At 45.0% G+C, this 18977-nt stretch overlaps 3 protein-coding genes across 4 annotated transcripts; 1 reads left to right on the top strand and 2 right to left on the bottom strand.

Annotated features, from left to right (window-relative positions):
• The first annotated feature begins 142 nt into the window (after positions 1-142).
• Positions 143-7887, top strand: dixdc1a (DIX domain containing 1a). 2 transcript variants are annotated; one of them, XM_062473211.1, is made up of 15 exons: positions 143-705; positions 2912-3069; positions 3185-3330; positions 4123-4212; positions 4469-4522; positions 4654-4704; positions 5009-5113; positions 5440-5493; positions 5625-5708; positions 5844-5918; positions 6232-6393; positions 6547-6613; positions 6786-6894; positions 7148-7256; positions 7532-7887. In XM_062473211.1, the coding sequence occupies exons 1-15, from the start codon at positions 683-685 to the stop codon at positions 7613-7615; spliced, it is 1371 nt and encodes a 456-aa protein (XP_062329195.1). In that variant the 5' UTR covers positions 143-682; the 3' UTR covers positions 7616-7887. The 2 variants fall into 2 exon arrangements, with proteins under 2 accessions (XP_062329195.1, XP_062329194.1); XM_062473210.1 differs by having other exon boundaries at positions 153-705; positions 5622-5708.
• On the bottom strand, positions 7351-10560 carry pih1d2 (PIH1 domain containing 2). Its single transcript, XM_062473212.1, has 5 exons — positions 10089-10560; positions 9710-9839; positions 9219-9467; positions 8785-9065; positions 7351-8391 (listed from the first exon to the last, which is right to left on the bottom strand). The coding sequence occupies exons 1-5, from the start codon at positions 10269-10271 to the stop codon at positions 8257-8259; spliced, it is 978 nt and encodes a 325-aa protein (XP_062329196.1). The 5' UTR covers positions 10272-10560; the 3' UTR covers positions 7351-8256.
• A 174-nt stretch (positions 10561-10734) lies between these two features.
• tmprss5 (transmembrane serine protease 5) lies at positions 10735-15309 on the bottom strand. Its single transcript, XM_062473209.1, has 13 exons — positions 15196-15309; positions 14200-14344; positions 14016-14096; positions 13609-13722; positions 13065-13200; positions 12725-12838; positions 12579-12622; positions 12332-12494; positions 11995-12179; positions 11725-11823; positions 11473-11615; positions 11150-11302; positions 10735-10992 (listed from the first exon to the last, which is right to left on the bottom strand). Exons 1-13 carry the CDS (start codon positions 15196-15198, stop codon positions 10984-10986), a joined length of 1389 nt encoding a protein of 462 aa, XP_062329193.1. The 5' UTR covers positions 15199-15309; the 3' UTR covers positions 10735-10983.
• Between the last annotated feature and the right edge of the window lie 3668 nt (positions 15310-18977).

Raw genomic sequence — 18977 nt, 5'->3', positions numbered from 1 at the left:
TGGTGAGAGGGGAGACTAAAGAAGGGGGAGGTAGAAAGAAGATCGTGGGAGGGGGAGGGTAGGCACACACACACACACACTCAGACAGAGTCTAATATCTTCACTCACTGAAGGAACAATCAAGTAAAAATCCTATTTGGCTGAGCAGGAGAAAGAGAGAGGGGGGGGAAGGAGGGGGAGAAACAGAGAACACAAGACTGGGAGGGAGAGAAAAGATATGCGTGGTATCTGCATCAGTTCTCCTCCAGAAGGAACAAAAACATTGTGTTCGTGAATGGGAGCTGGTGAGCTCAGCCACAGGGGGAGTGTGCTGTGAAAAACCAGGCAGTATTCAGCCGCTGGTCAGAGACTGAACACCAATCCTCTGTCTCCTGCCATCGACTGGGATTGATTGTGGATTTCCATTGGGCTGCTCCATGGAGTGATTTAGGAAGAGGAGTCCAGGTCTATGGATGAGGATTTGAGCAATTTTCTGTAGGGAAATGTTGGTTGAGAGGATTTGAACACGCTGCCTCTGATTGAACACATTGTGCAACGTGGAGACTGTGCTGGGGAGTGTTGGCAGTGCTGCTGCACCCTGTGTTGCTAGGGCTGCTTGGTGATATGTTTCTGACAGAGAGTCAGGGCATCACCCAGATGCAGGGCACCGGCTGTGTGGGAGGTTAAAAGTGCAGCCAACAGCATGGGAGCCAAACAGATGAAATGGTAAGACATGGATTTACAACACACACTCAATCATTTTGTAAACACTGCTGTGTCCATCTGTCTTAGAAATGTGGTGGTCAATAATGTATCCCAGAGCATGTATGATGCCAGTTATGTGATATCTGCAATAGCCTCCAATAGGCTACTCAGACAAGCCGTTACAGTAGATACTATATTATTAGACAAAGCTTGTGTTCTATGAATTAGCCCAGTTGACTTTGTCTGGATTTTTACCAATGCTTACAGCTACAAATGGCAGTAGCTTAATGTGAGAGTGGTTGATAGTCATCAGAGCAATGTATTTTGTCTGTGAATATCTCTGTAGGTGTGGGTGTGTCCCTGCCATTTAGATAGAGGGGCATCCTAGCATCTCTGTGGCTATCTACGTGAGGATGCTTGCAATCGCCTAGCAACGATGAACTACGGTATTTAGCGATGTCGTGATAATTTGCAGATCAGATAGGCTGCAGATTGACATGGATCACCGTGATAAACATGCAATTGTATAATCACGTGCCATTTTAGTGTCAACATGCATAGGCTACGTATAGTGTTATGGTTCTGAATAATGTCCCCATTCTGCCAAAACTGAGTGCACTTTATTCAAAACGATTCAAAACCATGATATTATAAATCCAACGATCCATATTCAGTTCCGGTGTACATACAAGTCATTATTTTACTGCATGAAACATGCAAATTGCAGATGAAATGTGTTGGAATTAAGTTTATCTCCTGCTAATCTAGTAATCTTGTGCCCATCTCCACTGTGGTTTATCCCCCTACTCTCATATGTTGTTTGTGACCAAAACATGCCAGCATGCTGCAAAAAGCAAAAACAATTTAAATTTCAGAACTGTTTAAATAAGGACACCCTGGGAATAAGTTAGCAGAAGGGCGTTCTTATGACATACTGTGACTGCCTGAAGTTGTGATGACTAAATTACATTAAATCAGTGTTTGTTTTATAATCACAGTAGATGAGATAGTAACAGAATGCTCTGTTCATAATATCATTTACTCTGTCTCTGTTCCTATAAAACAAAATTAACTACTACAGTACTACAATAGACAGGTTATACAACTATCTTTTACCTCACCCATTATCATACCAGAACATTATCCACTGAAGCATGTCTAAAAACACAGTTTTTCCAGTTGGTTGATATTTTCCTGTCGAGACAAAGAAAGACAAGACAGTGGTATCCCATCTCTGTGGTTCACAGTAATTGTAATGAAGGGATCAAGTTAAGACAGCACCCAGGGCTTCTCTTCTATAACAACCAACCAGTAAGGTATTACTGACACAAAAGAACAAACTATGCCAGGACAGGTATTGAGTTGCCTCCCGTCTTGTATTCGGTTATGTAATGCTATGAAGATGTGTCCCCAACAGTAAATCAGTCATTAATCTAGGCTAAAACGTCAATCTCTTTACTTAAGTCAACATTATTTATCAAAACAAATACAGCCAACTAGCCATCTGCTTTGCTTTTCTTCATGAGACGTTCTTCAGCACAGAAGACTCCTACCATTCATTTTGGACGCCTTAGGGACTGAGTTAGACTAGTGCAGGGTTGTATGGCTTTGTTCTGGCATATTATTTAACAACACAGAAGCATGGCTGTTTTCACAACGATACAAAGGAGAGGGAGGAATTCCCCCTTAGAGAACCATGTCTAACGCTGTAGGTCACAGGTCACATATGTCTGGCTCTGATTTCCACAGACACATGCAAGTGCTGGGAAGGAACTCCACACACACAAATATCGGAATACACAGACTCAGCTGAATCTGCAGGAGAAAAGACCATTCACAGACTATGAAAACAGTCTGTTCTTAAATAATACATCTCAAGAGAGCCAAAATATCTTGAGAATGTCTTGATAGAAAAATCGAATAGAATGTTGGATAATTTCCTGCCTCTTTCTTCATAGTGTATCTTACTTGTTACTAGATCTCTGAGTATTTTCCAGAATATGTTTTGCTTATGTTGTCAATCCAAATGAATGATATTGCCGTTGCCATTGGCCTTAAAATCCAAATATTATTTAGTCCAGATGGGGTCGGTGTGTCTTACACTGCATACAGAACAGATGAAGAATTTTTACAGAAGAACCATTCATGTACATTTGACTTTGTCCATTCATCTGTTACCAGAGCAGCAGATTTAGTTGTGTCTGTGATTACCCACCTTCTGTTCCAGCCTCAGCTCTGCCAGCCCTGCACACTCCCCTAAGGAAGAGTATATCATCGCTCATTCCTCAGACACCCCTAAAGAAGCATTTATCAACACTCAGCCTGAAGACCACAAGGAGCCTGGAGACGACAAATCAGAGTTGACAGAGAGGAAAGCTGATACCGGTTGGTTGGCGGCACATGTATTCTGTTGTAGATAGAGTTTTTTTCCCCCATTTTCATGTACTGCATCTCTGCCATCTGCCATTGTGCCCGGTGTCTGTGTGTTGTGTCTCTCCAGGGGAGGTGTCACTCTGTGGCCTGTGCCCAGCCCCAGGGCATGATGGGAGCGAAGAAGAGAGATCCTGGGAGGAGCAGCTATATGCCCACCAGGAACAGTTGGAGAAGGAGATGCAGGAAGCCAGGAGGATGGTGTTCCGCCTGCAGGTACTGCTACACAAACACACCAATATGGATATTTAGGATTTATACTGTATGTGGTATAATATACAGAGAACAAGAATGCACAAACTCGTGAGCAACTACATTCAATGTAACAGTCAGTGGTAGAGTTGGTTGTTGGCAGATTAAGCTAAACCAAGAATACAATGAGATTGTGATTAATCTTGGTATTAAGGAGCTAATAGCCTACTAGTATCAAGGACTTTTAAAATCTATTACAGGCAAAGCCAGATTTGCAAGACAGCTATAGAATTATGAGACTATTTTTGATGTGTCGTTTTAAATGATCAGGTTTTTTGATCCACTACATTGGATGGTGTTTATTGTGACCATTTGGTATCCATACTATTTTGTACATATGGCTCAGAGATTATGTGGTAGGGATTCCAGGGTAATGAAGGGATTCTGTACAGGAGTTAGTTCCAGGAAGTGATTAACTTAATCACCCTGTCCATGCCCACTCTTCAACAATTGATAATGAACACATATGGTCCACAACAGCTTCGAGTCTAATGTCCACTTCATGTTTGCAGCCTTTGATGAAGGTTTAGGTAAGGGTGTGTCTGTATCTTTTCAATAGGGTTTCCTTATTGATTCACTCTGTCTTTCTGTTTGTCGCCATGAGTATGTTTAAAGGGCTGGCAGTGTGTTGCACTTATCAGGGATCTCTCTCATCTTTGCGTGGTATGAAATGTACTTTATCATCAGGGGTCTGATCTATGTGTGTGTGTGTGTGTGTGTGTGTGTGTGTGTCTGTGTGGGCTTGTTTGTCTCCAGACTTTGCTGCTGCATGGCTCTCTCCCTGAGGAAGACCAGGACGGTTCTGTGAGCTTCGGAGACAGCCGGACTAACACGGAACAGCAGCTGGTACACCTACCCGGCCTCTCTCCATTCACCCTACATCGCAAAACATCTTGTTTGCCATTCTCTGTGATGCATTGGTGTCAGACCTTGTCAAGCCTTAACGTTTTCACTGTCATTACTGCCAGGGACACATTCAGAAGAGCATAAATGAATCTATCTTATCTGCTTAGCCTGCTGTCGTGCTGGCTCACTGCCTCCTTATAAGCCCTGACATCTCTCTTTTCTCTCATTATGCTGCTCATATCCCCTCTTGTCGAAGGTTTTAATACGCAGTCGTCTGGACCAAAGCATGGAGGAGGCCCTTGATCTCAAGGTACAGTCAGGATGTTCAATAATTGCACTGTATGTGGATGAGCTGCCAGATAGTATGAGCCTGATGGAAATCTACTGTAGAGTACACTAACTGGATCATCTTTGTCTGTCTGTCTGTCTGTCTCTCTCCAGAGGGAGCTTCTGAGGCACAAGCAGGAAGCACGCCACCTCCAGGCCATTAAAGTAAGCCCTGACAAACGAGCCTCCTATCTTTGTGATTTCTAAGGATTTCAGCACCTATTGAGTTCTAGTCAGCTCTGAACAAAAAGGACAAGCTCTTCCAGCTTTCATCGGGGGGCCTTTCTTTGAGTGAGTCCTCCCCAGAGAACAGGCTCTTTTCGAAGCGTTCAAATCTTCTAGCTGCTGTGAAGGAGTACAGTACAGGACAGGATGTGTCTGCTGGAGTGCAAGGCAACAGCGGTGGTGCTTGGTGTGTGCTGGGCGTCCATTCAGCCTGGGTGTGTTCGATGTCCCCCCCCTTCATCAGGATGCTATGCAGCAGCGGATGGCAGTGCAGGAGGACTCTGTTCTGCAGCTGAAACAGGAGCTACTGAGGTGCAGCATGGCCCGAGAACAACTGGAGGGAGAGAACGTGAGTTACAGCTGTCACTGTGGACTGGTACTGTAGACTGGAGGAGACCTTCACTGCAGACTGGTGTTGTCTGTTTGTAGACGTTTATAGTACACGGTTAAAGTAGACTGTTAGACTGTTATTGTAGACTGTTACTAGAGATTATTACTGTAGACTGTTACTCTATACTAGATGGTTTCGATAGAAGGTTAGACTGTTACTGTTAATGTCGACTGTCACATTAGACTTCCTATATACAAGGTAAATGTTTGCCTTGCGACCGAAAGATGACATGCAGCTCTTTCCCATCTCTCATTAGAAATACATGTATGTGTTAATATTTGCAGGAAGAGTTAAAACGGAAGCTGAGTGATCGAAACAGGCTACTCAGTGAATACGAGGTAAACCACAGGAAGTTATGTTCAGGCTCATTCAGACATGCCGTATGTACAGGCTCATATGTTCAGGCTCATTCATACATGCAGCGTTCTTCACCACAGTCCTTATCGTGATTCGTCTATTTAATCAGCAGCAGATTGGGAAGAAGGAGCGATTACTACCGCATCAGAAGCAGGAAGAGGTTCAGCACAACACGAATGAAAACAGCCACAGAAGAGTAAGAAGCAGATACTGCCACCATGGCACAATACATACACCTACATTTCAACATATATGCTAATGGTGTTGTTTTAGCATGGAAATAACTGTATGTATGCAAGCTGAGATGGTATTTGTTCTTGTGGTGTTGCAGTCCTCCAGGAGTGAGAACCATGGATACAGTCACTCAGTTGGACCTTCCCCTCCCTCAACCTTTCAGCATGGAGAGGTAAGCCCAGGAGACGAACAGGAAGATTGAGTGCTGTACTTATGGTAATCACCGCCCTGTTGAATTTAAGTGAAATCTAAAATAAAGGGTTATTCAGACTTGTTCTCCATGTCAACTACAGAGGAAACTTGAGATGTCAGCTGAAGTGAATTGTGTTTGGACAGGCTACGGCTATACTGTGCATGTTTGTTAGACTTAATGGAGACTTAATGGAGCCCATGACCGTAATATGATCAACAACTGCCAGCAACAGCTATTCATGCAGTGTGTTTGTGTGTATGTGTCCTGTGCGTGTGTGTATGTGTGTTACCAGGGTGATGAGCTGCAGCTAGTGAGGGAGGCCCTGCGCAGTTTGAGGGACAGCTTCTCCGGGCATGACCCTCAGCATCACACCCTGGACACACTGGAGCAGGGCGTGGCCAGTCTCATGGACCGTCTACACACCCTGGACCCACACCGCAGACAGGACCGAGAGGTCCTACACGTACACACACACCTGAACCATCACATGATAATAATACAATGAAAATGTGATATAAGGTTTTGTAAATGTGGTGTTTTTTGCCTACTGTGAATGACTTGGTTTTCATTCAAGCCTGCTCAGTCTTAAGTATTTGTTCTCCTACAGGGCAAGTTCAAATCCCCAGGACGGCGGGCCAACCACACAGACAGAGATTCCTGGCCGCCCAGCTCCAGTAAGAAGCAGACTGCTCGCTAGTCATCTTAATTTTGCCATTCTTTCTCTACAGCTAATTGTCTTATTAAGCGGAATCATTTAATAGTGTATCTCATTAACATGGACATTTATGAGGGGGCATGGTCGGCTTTGATGTGGAGCCTGTTTGGGATTTGTCTTTCTGTGTCCAGAAATAGCTCACTCTCACAGTAGCCCTGGGCTGGACTCCTCAGTGTCTACTAAAGTGCTCTACTTCACTGACCGTTCCCTCACACCTTTCCTGGTCAACATCCCCAAAAGGTAGGACCCCAGATGCCCTTTTTAAATCCACATGTACATCCATATACATTTAGACGTGTGTCTTTGCATGCTGTCTACTGATAGGTTAAACGCATGTTGTTAATTACCTGCGTTGATCGGTGGGTGCGAACTGTGTCCTGGCAGTGGGCTGGTTTTCTATCCACACAGGTTAGAGTGAAGGAACGGATTTATATAGTTGAGAATGTGCATGTGTGTGGATATCGCCATCTGAAAGACTGTGCGGTGCCGACAGGCTAGGAGAGGTGACATTGAGGGACTTCAAGGCAGCGGTGGACCGCCAGGGCAGCTTCAGATACCACTTCAAAGCCCTTGACCCAGAGTTTGGAACTGTGAAAGAGGAGGTAGGCTTTGAATGTCGCACAGCGAATTACATTCTTGACTTGTGAAGTGAAGGGAGCCCTATAAATTGGAAAGGACTGAATAACCAAAGGAGAATAAACTCTTAGAAAGTTTAATGGTCTGTAATTGAATGATTTCAGCCACGGATGGTAGAATCAGGATTCACTGCAGAGCTCATTGGTATTCAGTGTCTATCAGGGTGTTGGTGAATTTAACTTTGAAGTCTCAGACTGTCTGACTAGTTTGGTGCTTTTGCTTGGGGGGGGTTGTGTGTCAGGTGTTCCAGGATGGGGCAGTGGTGCCTGGCTGGGAGGGGAAGATAGTAGCCTGGGTGGAGGAGGACCATGGAGAGAGACGGTAGAGAGCCCCTGGAGACAAGCTCGACGATGACCACTGGACCACAATGCCATGAAACCCTCTCAGTATTCAGCAGCTCGTCTAAGGTGTCAAACACTTCCTTCATACATCGGGACCAATCTATTCATGACAGTTTTGAAATCCAACCATACTTTCCAAAATGGCTCTTTCCTATGGATTATGAAATGTTTTACACACAAGTTGTAGACTGCCAAACATAAATGGAGTTGTTCAGAGACAATTTTGATGTTTTAATAAACATGAAGTACTGCATGACTACCGACTTTGTGTCAGTTTATCCCCATGCATGCTATAAACTGACTACAGTCCCAAAACACAGAGAAAACCTGACTGTCATAGATATGGTAATGTGGAGTCAATCAAAGTTCAAAGGCGCAGCTTGGGAGGATGCGTGACAGAGTGTTTTGAGCCGTGTAGGACTCCTAACAGGGACTCCATTTCTTTTGGTCCACTTCCTGTGAGGGATCTAAAGTAACTGTGTTACTCGTCACCGCCAGCTCCACTATTCTATTTTCCCAGTCACAGCGGGGGGATAGCTCCCCACCTGGTGGGGCCTGTCTGGGAGGGTGATGGCCGGGCAGACAGTGGCTGATTAAATGTTTGTATATGGAGGGCGTAATGTATTCAGAGCACAGTCGCTTTCAGAGTCAGTGTCCTCGTCTTCTTGTTGAATGTGGCGGAGGCACCGTCCTCGTGCACGGCCTCAGGGAGCTCCAGGTGTAGATAATACACATCCTCCACCTCCAAAACAACATCATCCTACAGGGCAATAACCACAGTGCCACGCACTATTAGACACAGCCGTTAAGACCTTATACTCCATAGAGAGTGAAAGGGACTGAAACATGATAGATTAGACCAGTGGTTCTTAACCCTGTCCTCAGGGAACCCATGTCCTACATGTTTTAGATGTTTCCCTGCTCCAACACACCTGATTAAAATAAATGGGTCGTTATCTAGGACTGTAGAAGCCTGGTAACGAACATGCATTTGAATCAGGTGTGTTGGAGCCAAGAAACATCTAAAACATGCAGGGGGGTTCCCTGAGGACTGGGTTAAGAACCAATGGATTAGACCAAGCTAGTTACACTAAAAGAGCTCCAATATTTAATCGATGTGTTCTATCTATGTGTGTTTTGGGGGCCGACAGACCTGGGAGATGTTAAGCTGGCACTCTGCCATGGAGCGGACCTGGGGCAGCTCCACGCTGAGCTCCACCCTTCGAGAAATGCCCTGGGGGTCAGAGGTCACGCTGAGGTGGTACTTGGGCTCCTGAGGCTGGGCTGCCTCAGAGCTGGAGATCACCTGGATGAAGTTCTTCTTCTGCTTCTGGTCTGCAGGCTCTGAGGTGAGCTGGACAGACGAGCTTGCCTCACCCTCGCCAACACGCAAAGAGGAGATCTGCTGAAGGAGGGAGGCGGGGCTCTGCAATGCTGTGACAGAGAAAGGGAACAGTTTGAGTTTCTCCAAAAAACAACAACTGATGGATACTACTATAATAGCAAACCAAAATGGACACAAAAGCTAGACAGACTGGTAGCAAACAGCGACAAAAAAGTTGATTCAGAGAGCTGCCTTGTCCCTACTAGCGTGTGGCTGTGAGGGGACGGTGGGTGAGGAGCACTGCTGTGGCGAGGCAAGGCGACGTCGCATGTCCTCCAGCTTGCCCTTCAGCCTGCTGCTAGCCACGGTGTGGTGCTGGGCCAGACGCAGGCCATGCTGCTGCTGGGTGAAGCTCAGGGCCAGCAGGTGGATCTGGTCCCTCTCTCTCCTGTCCTTCTGAGTGGCCTGGAGCACCACAGGGCTGAACGCCACGTCCACAACGCTATACTCCTCTACAGCCAGAGAAAACAACACCACAGCAGTGTGTGAGATGCTGTCCAATCCGAGCCCTTCCGTTAAGTGGAAGCCCCATGGGCAACCCTTCTTATGGTAATAAAAATGGTGGGTCTGAAGGGTTCTTGACAGTAATTAACAGGCCCAACCGATTTTTCCTCTGCACCTGGTTTTAATTGAGTTTGATTAGGCCTAATTTGAGAGCAACAACACAACAGCGGCTCAGAGGTACTATCTGTACCTCCATCGTCAGAGTGTATCTCCAGGCATCCTCCGCACACGGGCACCGGCCTGCTGTGGTCTTCCAGAGGGGCAGCTGGGACGCGTTTCCACCCACACACGTTTACATACAGCAAACCTCTCTTCGGCTCCTGATATTAGGAAAACAATATAAGTCTGTTAGGCCTTCACACATCCACATTAGGATCTAAGAACTCACCCAATCAATGCCCAAAGAAAAACAGTGTAATGATACCGGACAAGACACCATACTGACCACAAAACACCATTTGTACAATAAACTGTTTTTTTTAAGTTAAAAGGCCAAATTGACAACAAATGTTGACACTAGATCTAGCCTAGTCTAGTAGACTTCATGAGTGTCTTTCCAGACAGCCTACCAGTATTTCAGTGCGCAGGCAGGAATCAGGTTCGGGTGGAGAGTAGAAATCTGCGCCATCCTTCATCTGGCGCCGAACGAACATCTGGTAACTCTGCGGGTCATTCTGTGACATGTCATCTAACAAGGACCAGAACTGGTTGACCTGTTGCAGCACGTCTTTGGAAAACCCTTGGGATGACATTCTGAAGAAGAATAACGTTTTTTGTTGTTCAGTGTAGTAGGAACTGTAGCCAAGTGAAGTAGACAAAATTGCCTTTTTGCTGACTATCCAGCACCTAGTACTACTAGCTACTAGTACTGTACTGTTGCTAGCTCTAGCTATCCTAGCTAGCACTAGCCTAACGCTGTCAGCATATTGACTGCGGTGCAATGTATACTGTAGCTAACTAGCTAGTGTAGTTACAACTTCATACACCTCAGTAGCTCTATATGGGCTTCCTTTTTCAATGATTGCAAAAACAACAGCCCACAATCCACAGAAAACCCCTCTGATCCCTGAGAAAATTAGCTAACTTTTGTTGTAGGTTCCCTGTTAGTAACTGGCTGTTACTATAGAAACAAGATGTGGAGGAGCGCAAAATCGCCACCTACTGGAAGAAAGGGGGCTTGCACGAGACCAAGCCGTTCATTCTATGGGAATGAAGAAATACAAAGACGCTATTGATAATAATCATTTATTTTCATTACATGACAAATATATGGTATGAATATATTACCATTTAAATGTTTCGTGACAAACATGTATAGTAAAAAAAGATTGCTGTATACTTGTGCATACTATTGCCATTATATGCAGGTAACATGACAGTTTGAAACAGGATAAAAATGGTCAGAGCCTATGTTTCTGAGTCTTCCTGGTTTAAATCTTCTCTCCATTTTTATCATCTTCTCACTCAGTAACTCTGAAAGAAAGGAAACATTGTTTCAGTGATACAATGCAACTTATGAGTCAAGAGAACAGTCTATCTGGACCTGACATCTGGTGTCATAAATCCACTCCTAAGTAGTCTTTAATACAAAATATATTTCACTCTTGTTTTCATGTTCTGCTCACTGTACCTCAATCATGTCATAGATCCACCCTAGGAACTCAGATACTTTGGTGTAGACGCCTGGGTGGTTGGGCTCAGCACACCCCATCCCCCAGCTGACCACCCCCAGTAGCCTCCACACGCTATCTTCCTGACACACCAGAGGACCCCCGCTGTCCCCCTGGGAGGAAGAAGATGACAGAGGGGGCGGCATGTTACTTCTCACTGCTAGCCTAATTGGTATGGAGCTAGCTGGCACATTTTCATATCTCTGGTTCTGTGTGTCACACTTTTCTTTCGCTCTCCTAATCTCTCTCTCTCTCTCTTTTGGGCCCTTCACTCTGAGCTGACCTGACATGCATCCACCTTTCCCTCCGTATATCCAGCGCAGAGCATCCGAGGGCTGATTTCTCCATTGTACATACATGAGCTGTTACATTTCTTGGTACTGATCAGTGGAACCGGGGCTTCTTTCAGAGTGTCAGGAATATTAACTGAAAACGAGAGGACGACAAGTTAGCATGTACCCATCAGTGTGTTTTCAATTAATTCCATTTCATTGACACGTCAGTGTGCAGAAAGGACTGGAGGATAGTGCTGTACCATCATCAGGCTGTGTGTAGCCCCATCCAGAGATCCAGCACTGTGTTCCTCCAGGGAGATCATGGTCATACTGTGGCAGGCACACTGGCCGGATGGTGTCTGGAGGTTGAAAGAACATTATGCTGAATGTTAGGAAACCTGATTAAAGCTGATTTTACTGAAATTGGAAGCTGATTTGGAACTGATGACTGTAATCATAATGGCTGAGTGTTCCACTCAGCGGCGAGGCTGCATGCCGCATACAGAGTGAGCCATAAGGCTCGAACTGACCTGAGAAATTCAACGGGGTTCGCAGTTTCATCAGAGCAATGTCATTGTCGTGGCTCCTGTGATTGTAATTCTTGTTGTAGATTATCTTCTCCACGGCGTATCCAGTGTACTGAGGCATTTTGGCCGAACTGCGTGTGACAATACCTGCATACACCACCCAGCTAGACACCTGAGGAAGCCGATAACTGGAACCCAATGAAGGAAGACAATATCAGTGAAGAGCGATCATTCTACCATCTTACATTAGTTTGGTCCAGGCATTTTCTAATGTCACAGAACTGTGAACACTGGCATATGACCCTCCTGTCACAAGGTCACTGGGGTGAGGGGGTCTTACTTGTGTACGCAGTGTGCGGCTGTCACCACCCACTGGCGGGTGATGATGGATCCACCACAGGTGTGACGGTTGCTGTAGTAGAGGCTGACTTGCCATGGCCACCTGCCCAGCGTGGCCTCAGCTCCGCCAATTATCCTTGGCAGTTTAGCTCGCATCCCACACTCTACAGAAACACAGGAAACTACAGTTATCCACAAGGTTTTGACAGGCGGGTTATTATTGGGAGTTTTCACAGCTCCAGACTTACCAAAACACTGCAGAGCGATAACTTTCCCTGTGATGCAGCTTGCCCTGAATGAAAATGAATGAGACAATTAGATGTGATTAATTCACCATCCCCTTTCATTTTCCGTGCATCATTATGTGCAGTATGTCCTTAGTCTGCTGCCTTACCTGAGCTGCCATATGCTTTCCAGACTGTCCTTGTGTTCCGGAGTAATCTGGATGAAGCCATCCGTGTAGTTTGGCCCAATATCAGTTAAGTTCACTCCTTTATGCTTGGTCAGTCTGTAAAGAGAACACAGTCTCTTTCAAGGTATAAAAGTAATTCAAGACCCTATGGGCTGTGAAACCAAAGAAATGCACAAAGCATTAACAGAACATAAAACAACCCTTCATTTTCTGCAGCCAATTAAGCTTGTGGCTGGTGGGCAGGTTGTGGTCAGTCAATGGGGGTGCTCAGCTGAGGGGTATGGAGGAAGAGATATTGGAAACCAAGGACAGTCAGACTAACCTCAGGTATCCCAGCTGGCGACAGACCAACGTCCCCAAGGACACGTTCCATCTCTCGTAGCACACAGGCAGCCATGTGGCCTGTTTCTCCAGCTGGATCTCCAGAAGGGAGTTTTCTGGGCTGATCCTGTAAAAGACTGAACCTGATTGATTGAAAATCCCTCCAGATGCCAACTGGAATACATAAACTGTAATGAACAAACCTTGTGTTTGAGAGGGACATGGTAAGTAGCCATGGCTGTAATATTCAAGCTAATGTAGTCAATATAAACATCTGATTATGGGATGTTTGGTTGTCAGTCAATAGGTACGGTCTCTGGAGCGACCAGGACACAGAGGTTGCAGGCATTCATGAATAATAATTGAAATGAACTATGTTGTCCTGTTGTAACCTTTACAGATGATGATTATTAACCACAAGTGCAATTCATGAAGAGGACAACTGTTTGGATGTTACAGTGTTCTGCCTAGCAACAGGGTCTTCGTCCTATCACAGTGAGGCATGTGTGAAGGTGGTGAAGATACCGAGGGAGGGGAGCACTGACCTTTCCTAGGGTCGCTCACAGGGATGTCCTCGGTCACGTTACAGAAGGCCGTGTCTTTTGTGTCCTCCAGTCCGGACTGGCTTTGAGAAGAGGTGGGCTTCAACAGCAGTCTCACTAGAGGATGACAGAGATATTATGACTCAGTCGGATTCCATGCAGATTATGATTTATGGCCGGAAGCTGAAACACATTTACCATCCTTTTAGTATTCCCTATAAATGCAGTTATACAGTATAATATTCCACAAGTGAGAATCTCTGGCATTTCAGCAAATGTCTGGATTTCTAATATGCACATGACAACTTGGTATTGTCTTTCATCTTTAGCTATCCGTGAACATCCGGGTCTTTAGTAACTACTTAAGTCATTTCTCCATTTCTTTGATTCAGCCACAGGCAGTGTCTTACCCAGAAACCAGACTCCTACAGCCAGGCCTCCAAGGAGTCCCACCACACACACAGCTGCCAGGAATCTCACCAGTCTGTGGGCTGACAACAAAGCACCACTCTGATTGAAACATTGATTTCCCTTCAATAAGGTGCAGAAACGGAGAAATCATCCCCAGGCCATCAGTGAACCACAGGGGCTTACCATGGTTAGTGTTAGGAATCCACTTCAACCAGGCATGGTAGACCTTGGCCTCTCTAGCCCCTCCAACTTCTGTCTTCTGTTGGTGGAAAGGATGACTGACAGCCGCAGGATTCTCAATCACAGATAATGTGTCTCCATCAAGACTCTGGAGCAAACACAATGACTGCATTTCATCTTCTGTTCAGATTATGAGTTCTACCTGTCAGTCGTCATGAACATTAAACCACCCTGCCAGCCCATCTTCTGTAGATGTCCGTCTCCATGTATATCACCGATTTAATTAGAGCTGAAACAGCCATGCCCAGAGGAATGTCATGTCCAGGTGTTTGGATTTGGAATCGCAGGTGTGTAAACACATGTAGATGTCACAGGTGACCCGGTGTACGAAGCACAATGTATCATTCATTCCACAAAGTAATTGGTCACAGAACGTTATTCCATGTCTTCAAGACATACAGTGCAGACTTTGCCACTTACAGACTTGACACCAAACATTGTAACACTAATACATGTGTCTGTATCACATGTAAATTACATTGTTAAGAGAAAAAGTAAGATGTGTCCAAATTAAATTATGAACAAGCAACAATGCTATCAGTTTAGTAATTGCAATGCAGAGCCAAATGGTGTGGAAAAACACAAGATGAAATCAACAAAACCCCTGTAATACCAGCTGGTGAACGATTGACTGGGGAAGTTTATTATGAACAGGTCATTGTTTAAATAAAAACACCGGGTTAGTGTCCAGAGATTAGTTATTCTTCTAACCATTCAAATGAAATTGCTACTTTGGATAAAAATGTATGACATAGATCTGTAGCTTAGTCAGAATCAGTGAATCATAGGATGAGCCAAAATAACTACAGTCACAAGTGTAAACAACATCTGTTTTGAGATGAATTGTGTGTGAAGGTGAGAGAAAAGAACGGTGTTGTTATCTACATTTCCATATGCACAGTATGTATAAATGTAACATATATTCGCATGCCGTCTTACCATTTTCTTCTTGTGTACAGTCCAGAGGAGAACGGTGCTTGTCAGATCTCATTGGATAGCCTGTGTGAAGGCCAGAGTAGAAGCTGTCGGCTCCCAGCTGGCGGAACGTTTACTGTTGAACAGAATGCAACTCTGGATGGATTTTCCCCTCACAAAGAGACAATGAGGTCAGCAGTGGTGCAAAGAATGAACCTGTTGTTGTTGCTAAGGGGGTCATGGGGCCTGTAGAGGCTGGCTCAACCTGGGCTTTTTAAGAGGGGGGAAAGGGGGACATCTCCAGAGATAACCTCCTCAAGCCAGGCACTGATAGGACCCTGGTTGCTAGGTAACACCTTTACCTGTGCCAACGGAGTGTCCACTTTCTCCGATGGAACTTTATTAGTTGACCATTTGGAGGCTCTGAGCAAAGGTCATTATTACGAATTGTTGAAAAGCCTCATGTCACATCAGTCCCAGTGATTTAGTATCCACAAGAATCCTCTCTCAGCCGGTCAATCAAAAACAAAATGAACAGTGTTCATTGAGCCTGCCGACAGATAAGAATTTTTTTTCATGAAAGACACTTTCACAGTATTTGCTAATAATACTTTATTTCAGATTGCTCATTACACTATAGGCTGACTGCTAAGGATAATCATATGTATATGGGAAATTAGTTGGGAACATTATTTTCCAAGGGTTTCAGTCTGGATAGCAAAGACTTAACATGAATATTGTATACACAGTATTATAGAATAATTCAGTGCAGACAACTGAAAAAACAATTTGAGATTCAAGTCAGGGTTTTCAGACTGTTTAAACTGTGTGAATCTAAGTACCTTTATGTTGTGTCTGGAGACCATGACTCTGTCTCACCTTTTAGAATCTTGAACAGCAAGGTCTAACAATGGCATGGTCAATTTGAACGAATCTTCCAGGGCTATGTTCACCTGTGCAGAGGCTACCTTTGAATGATGCTATCTCTCCTGTTCCTGGTAGGGGATTAAGCTGTTTAGACCAGGTGAGGGGATCAATGACAAGGAGAACATTCTGTACCATATTCAGAGTATCCAGGTAGCATCCCAATAAAAGGTGAATCTTTCTGGCTCATCTAACGCCTGTCACAGTAAATGATTTCAAAGTGAAAAGCATCAAAATGAATCATGCCGAAAAAAGATCTCACAATTCACAACAGTGGGCTGAGACTCAGACTATTGACTGAGTCTGGGTTTGATCTCCAGATGGTATTAAATGGACTCTTTTTCGCGTTTTCTATGATGGAGAAATGTTTCCCTCTGCTGGTGAAATATAGAATTAAGGTTGGGAGTTTATTTAAAATGCATTCAATTACACATCTTACACACCACAACAAAAACACAATACATACAAATACAATTTAAAAAATGCAAGTCATATAAAGAACTCATTCTTTCCAAGTTGAATTAGTTTAGTTTTACAGTCATTTGTAGCTGAGTTGTGGACAAACAGCTCACCCGTTGGAACGCGGTATCTCTCTTCTGGGATCACGCTGTAAGATCTGCTGACAGAAGGAGTCTCTGCGTCCAGCTCTGGTCTCTCACGCGTGTCTCTCACTAACAGCCTCTTCTGACTGGAAGATCTTTGCCTGTCTCTGAAGGTTTTATCAGAAGTCCTGTGATGAGAGCCACAGACAGATTCATCCAGTGTCTTATATAACTCCTGGTGCTGTTCCCAAATAACCTCATCCTTTGTGTAGGAGGTCTTCACACGGAAGGCAGCCCCTAGGAAAATATACATATTCATGTCAAATATGCTAATAAACCCATCAAATTCTAGCGCACTGCTTTGATGATGGAATAATGCATCAGTATGAGAAGTTTATTCGTTTATTATTATAAGTACTACATGTATACAGTAAATACATACATTATGTATATGCATATATCTTGATTTATTTAGAAGTCAAAGCTACTTATTCAAACACGAGATAAACACTAGTTGATTTTTCAATTTGTAAGTTCTAGAAGGCCCCCGCACACACCTGAGTTGTTGGCTGAGCCCTCCACCATGACCACAATCTCAAAGGTCTCCTGGCGCGAGCAGAGGCTTCTGAGAGGACTGGCCTCATCAATGACATGCTCAATGCTCTGAGGCTCCAGGGTGAAAAGCCTGGCTCCTGCTGAGTTTGGCCCTAGATCCATCTCTCTCTGCTCCACAGGGATGAACTCACCCTCCTTAGTGTAGCGAGATCGAATCAGCTTTGCTCTTATCTCTGCGACCAGCATGTGGGTCTTCTTCACAGTTCTAACGTCAAACATCAGGCACAGTCTGCCATCCCTCTCCCTGGCCACACAGTGCTGACTGAACAGCAGAGAAGGGAGGTTTCTTTTGGGCTTTGACAACTTGGCTAAAACGCAGCCCAGCATAAGGGCGTTCAAGACTGATTCCAGAATAGATTGAGTCATCACGAGAACGATGCCATCAATGCAGTTGGTGGTGGCACCTCGGGGACCATGGCCATTGATGATGGAGCTGTCCATAGAGACAGACAAGGCAGAGTGGAAGCTGTTTACCCTGTCAAAGCAGGGCAGCCACTGTGGGTCCTGCATGTGCGCTATGTCGCCACGCAACCACGCATCCAAGAAGTAGACCTCAGCAAAAGCTGTCCACATGACAATGTAGCATAGGGTGAAGATACAGAAGACCCACCTATACTTGAGGTCCACCAGGGTGCTGATAAGATCCCATTTGAAGCTGCTTTTCTCCTTTAAACTGTAAACGGTGTCACGGCACATGCCATCCTTGGTAAAATATCGCAGGTACGGACGGACACTTGAACAGGTCGAGCGTCTTGAGTCTCCTCTGGTCTGGGTGAAGGAGGAGGCTTTTGTGTGTGTGATCCTATTTCTCCCAGATCTGGAACTACTGCTAACCCCGGAGTTGGTGGAACAGCTCCCAGAGTTCCTGCCCTGGGCTCCTGCATGCTTAGATAGGTAGATCCTCTGGCCCACTGGCAATGGGCTCCGTCTACTATAGGAGCGAGGCAGCCCCGGCCTCTGCCCCAGTCTGGGGGACAGGTGCAGTTTGGGATTGTGGCGGACATGCATGGTGTCATAGTGACCCCTTCTGGTGGTTCGGGAGTTCTTTCTCACATCAGAAAAATACACCCTAGTTTCCACCTGCAATTTAGACATGAACACTGTTATTACAACAGAAGTCACTTTCATAGAAAAGTCATTTTCTATCGATCCTTTGATATTCTTTTTTAAGTGAACCAGCAGTCATTTAGAGCTGAACTGCCTGCTTCAGTCCCACCGAGGGCTGGTGTGGGCTGTGACGACATGAGGCTCTGGGTTTCAGGTTCCTCCTGAGGAAGACTGGGGTGCCGTCGATACCATGGTCACAAAGAGCCATGCTGCTGGAGACCACTGTGGGAAACATGACTGGACAAAAGTCCTTCATTATGATCTTTTCAATTATACCTGTCGTGTTACTCCACATCACCAGGTTTGAAGTGCTCTAGTGCCTGTATTAGGATGTGCTGCTGTTCCTTTTGTGTGTGTTGTTGCGTACAGTACATTTGACAGAATGAATGAAGAGATAACAACTGCTAGCTGGTGTCTTCTTACTGTGTAGACTAATGACTCTGAGAGTGGGTCGGAGAAACTGCAGTCCAGATGGTAAGTAATGTGGTCTGCACTATCTGCCCACCACAGTCCCTCTAATTAAACTGAAGAGATTACATTAGAACTGGTGCTGCCTTAATCTGCTTCCCTACTGAACACAGCCCTGGATTGAAGGAGATTACAGATAGGATAATTATA

The sequence above is a fragment of the Osmerus eperlanus genome, chromosome 11 (genome assembly GCF_963692335.1).
Source record: "Osmerus eperlanus chromosome 11, fOsmEpe2.1, whole genome shotgun sequence".
In the NCBI taxonomy this organism is placed as follows: domain Eukaryota; kingdom Metazoa; phylum Chordata; class Actinopteri; order Osmeriformes; family Osmeridae; genus Osmerus; species Osmerus eperlanus.
This window is presented reverse-complemented; position numbering and strand designations above follow the sequence as displayed.

What these genes read in the sequence shown, in the direction of transcription:
- pih1d2 (XM_062473212.1), bottom strand. Translation starts at nt 10,271, where the DNA reads ATGTCATCCCAAGGGTTTTCCAAAGACGTGCTGCAACAGGTCAACCAG. An exon ending in GCCTGCGCACTGAAATACTG is followed by an intron (nt 9,840 to 10,088) that starts GTAGGCTGTCTG and finishes TCCTAATATCAG; the next exon opens with GAGCCGAAGAGAGGTTTGCT. An exon ending in GCCAGCTTAACATCTCCCAG is followed by an intron (nt 8,392 to 8,784) that starts GTCTGTCGGCCC and finishes ATTGCCCTGTAG; the next exon opens with GATGATGTTGTTTTGGAGGT.
- tmprss5 (XM_062473209.1), bottom strand. An exon ending in TGTGAGCGACCCTAGGAAAG is followed by an intron (nt 13,201 to 13,608) that starts GTCAGTGCTCCC and finishes AATCAGGTTCAG; the next exon opens with TCTTTTACAGGATCAGCCCA. An exon ending in CGCCAGCTGGGATACCTGAG is followed by an intron (nt 12,839 to 13,064) that starts GTTAGTCTGACT and finishes TTCTCTTTACAG; the next exon opens with ACTGACCAAGCATAAAGGAG.
- dixdc1a (XM_062473210.1), top strand. Translation starts at nt 683, where the DNA reads ATGGGAGCCAAACAGATGAAATG. An exon ending in GGAGCCAAACAGATGAAATG is followed by an intron (nt 706 to 2,911) that starts GTAAGACATGGA and finishes CTTCTGTTCCAG; the next exon opens with CCTCAGCTCTGCCAGCCCTG. An exon ending in TTCCTGGCCGCCCAGCTCCA is followed by an intron (nt 6,614 to 6,785) that starts GTAAGAAGCAGA and finishes TTCTGTGTCCAG; the next exon opens with AAATAGCTCACTCTCACAGT.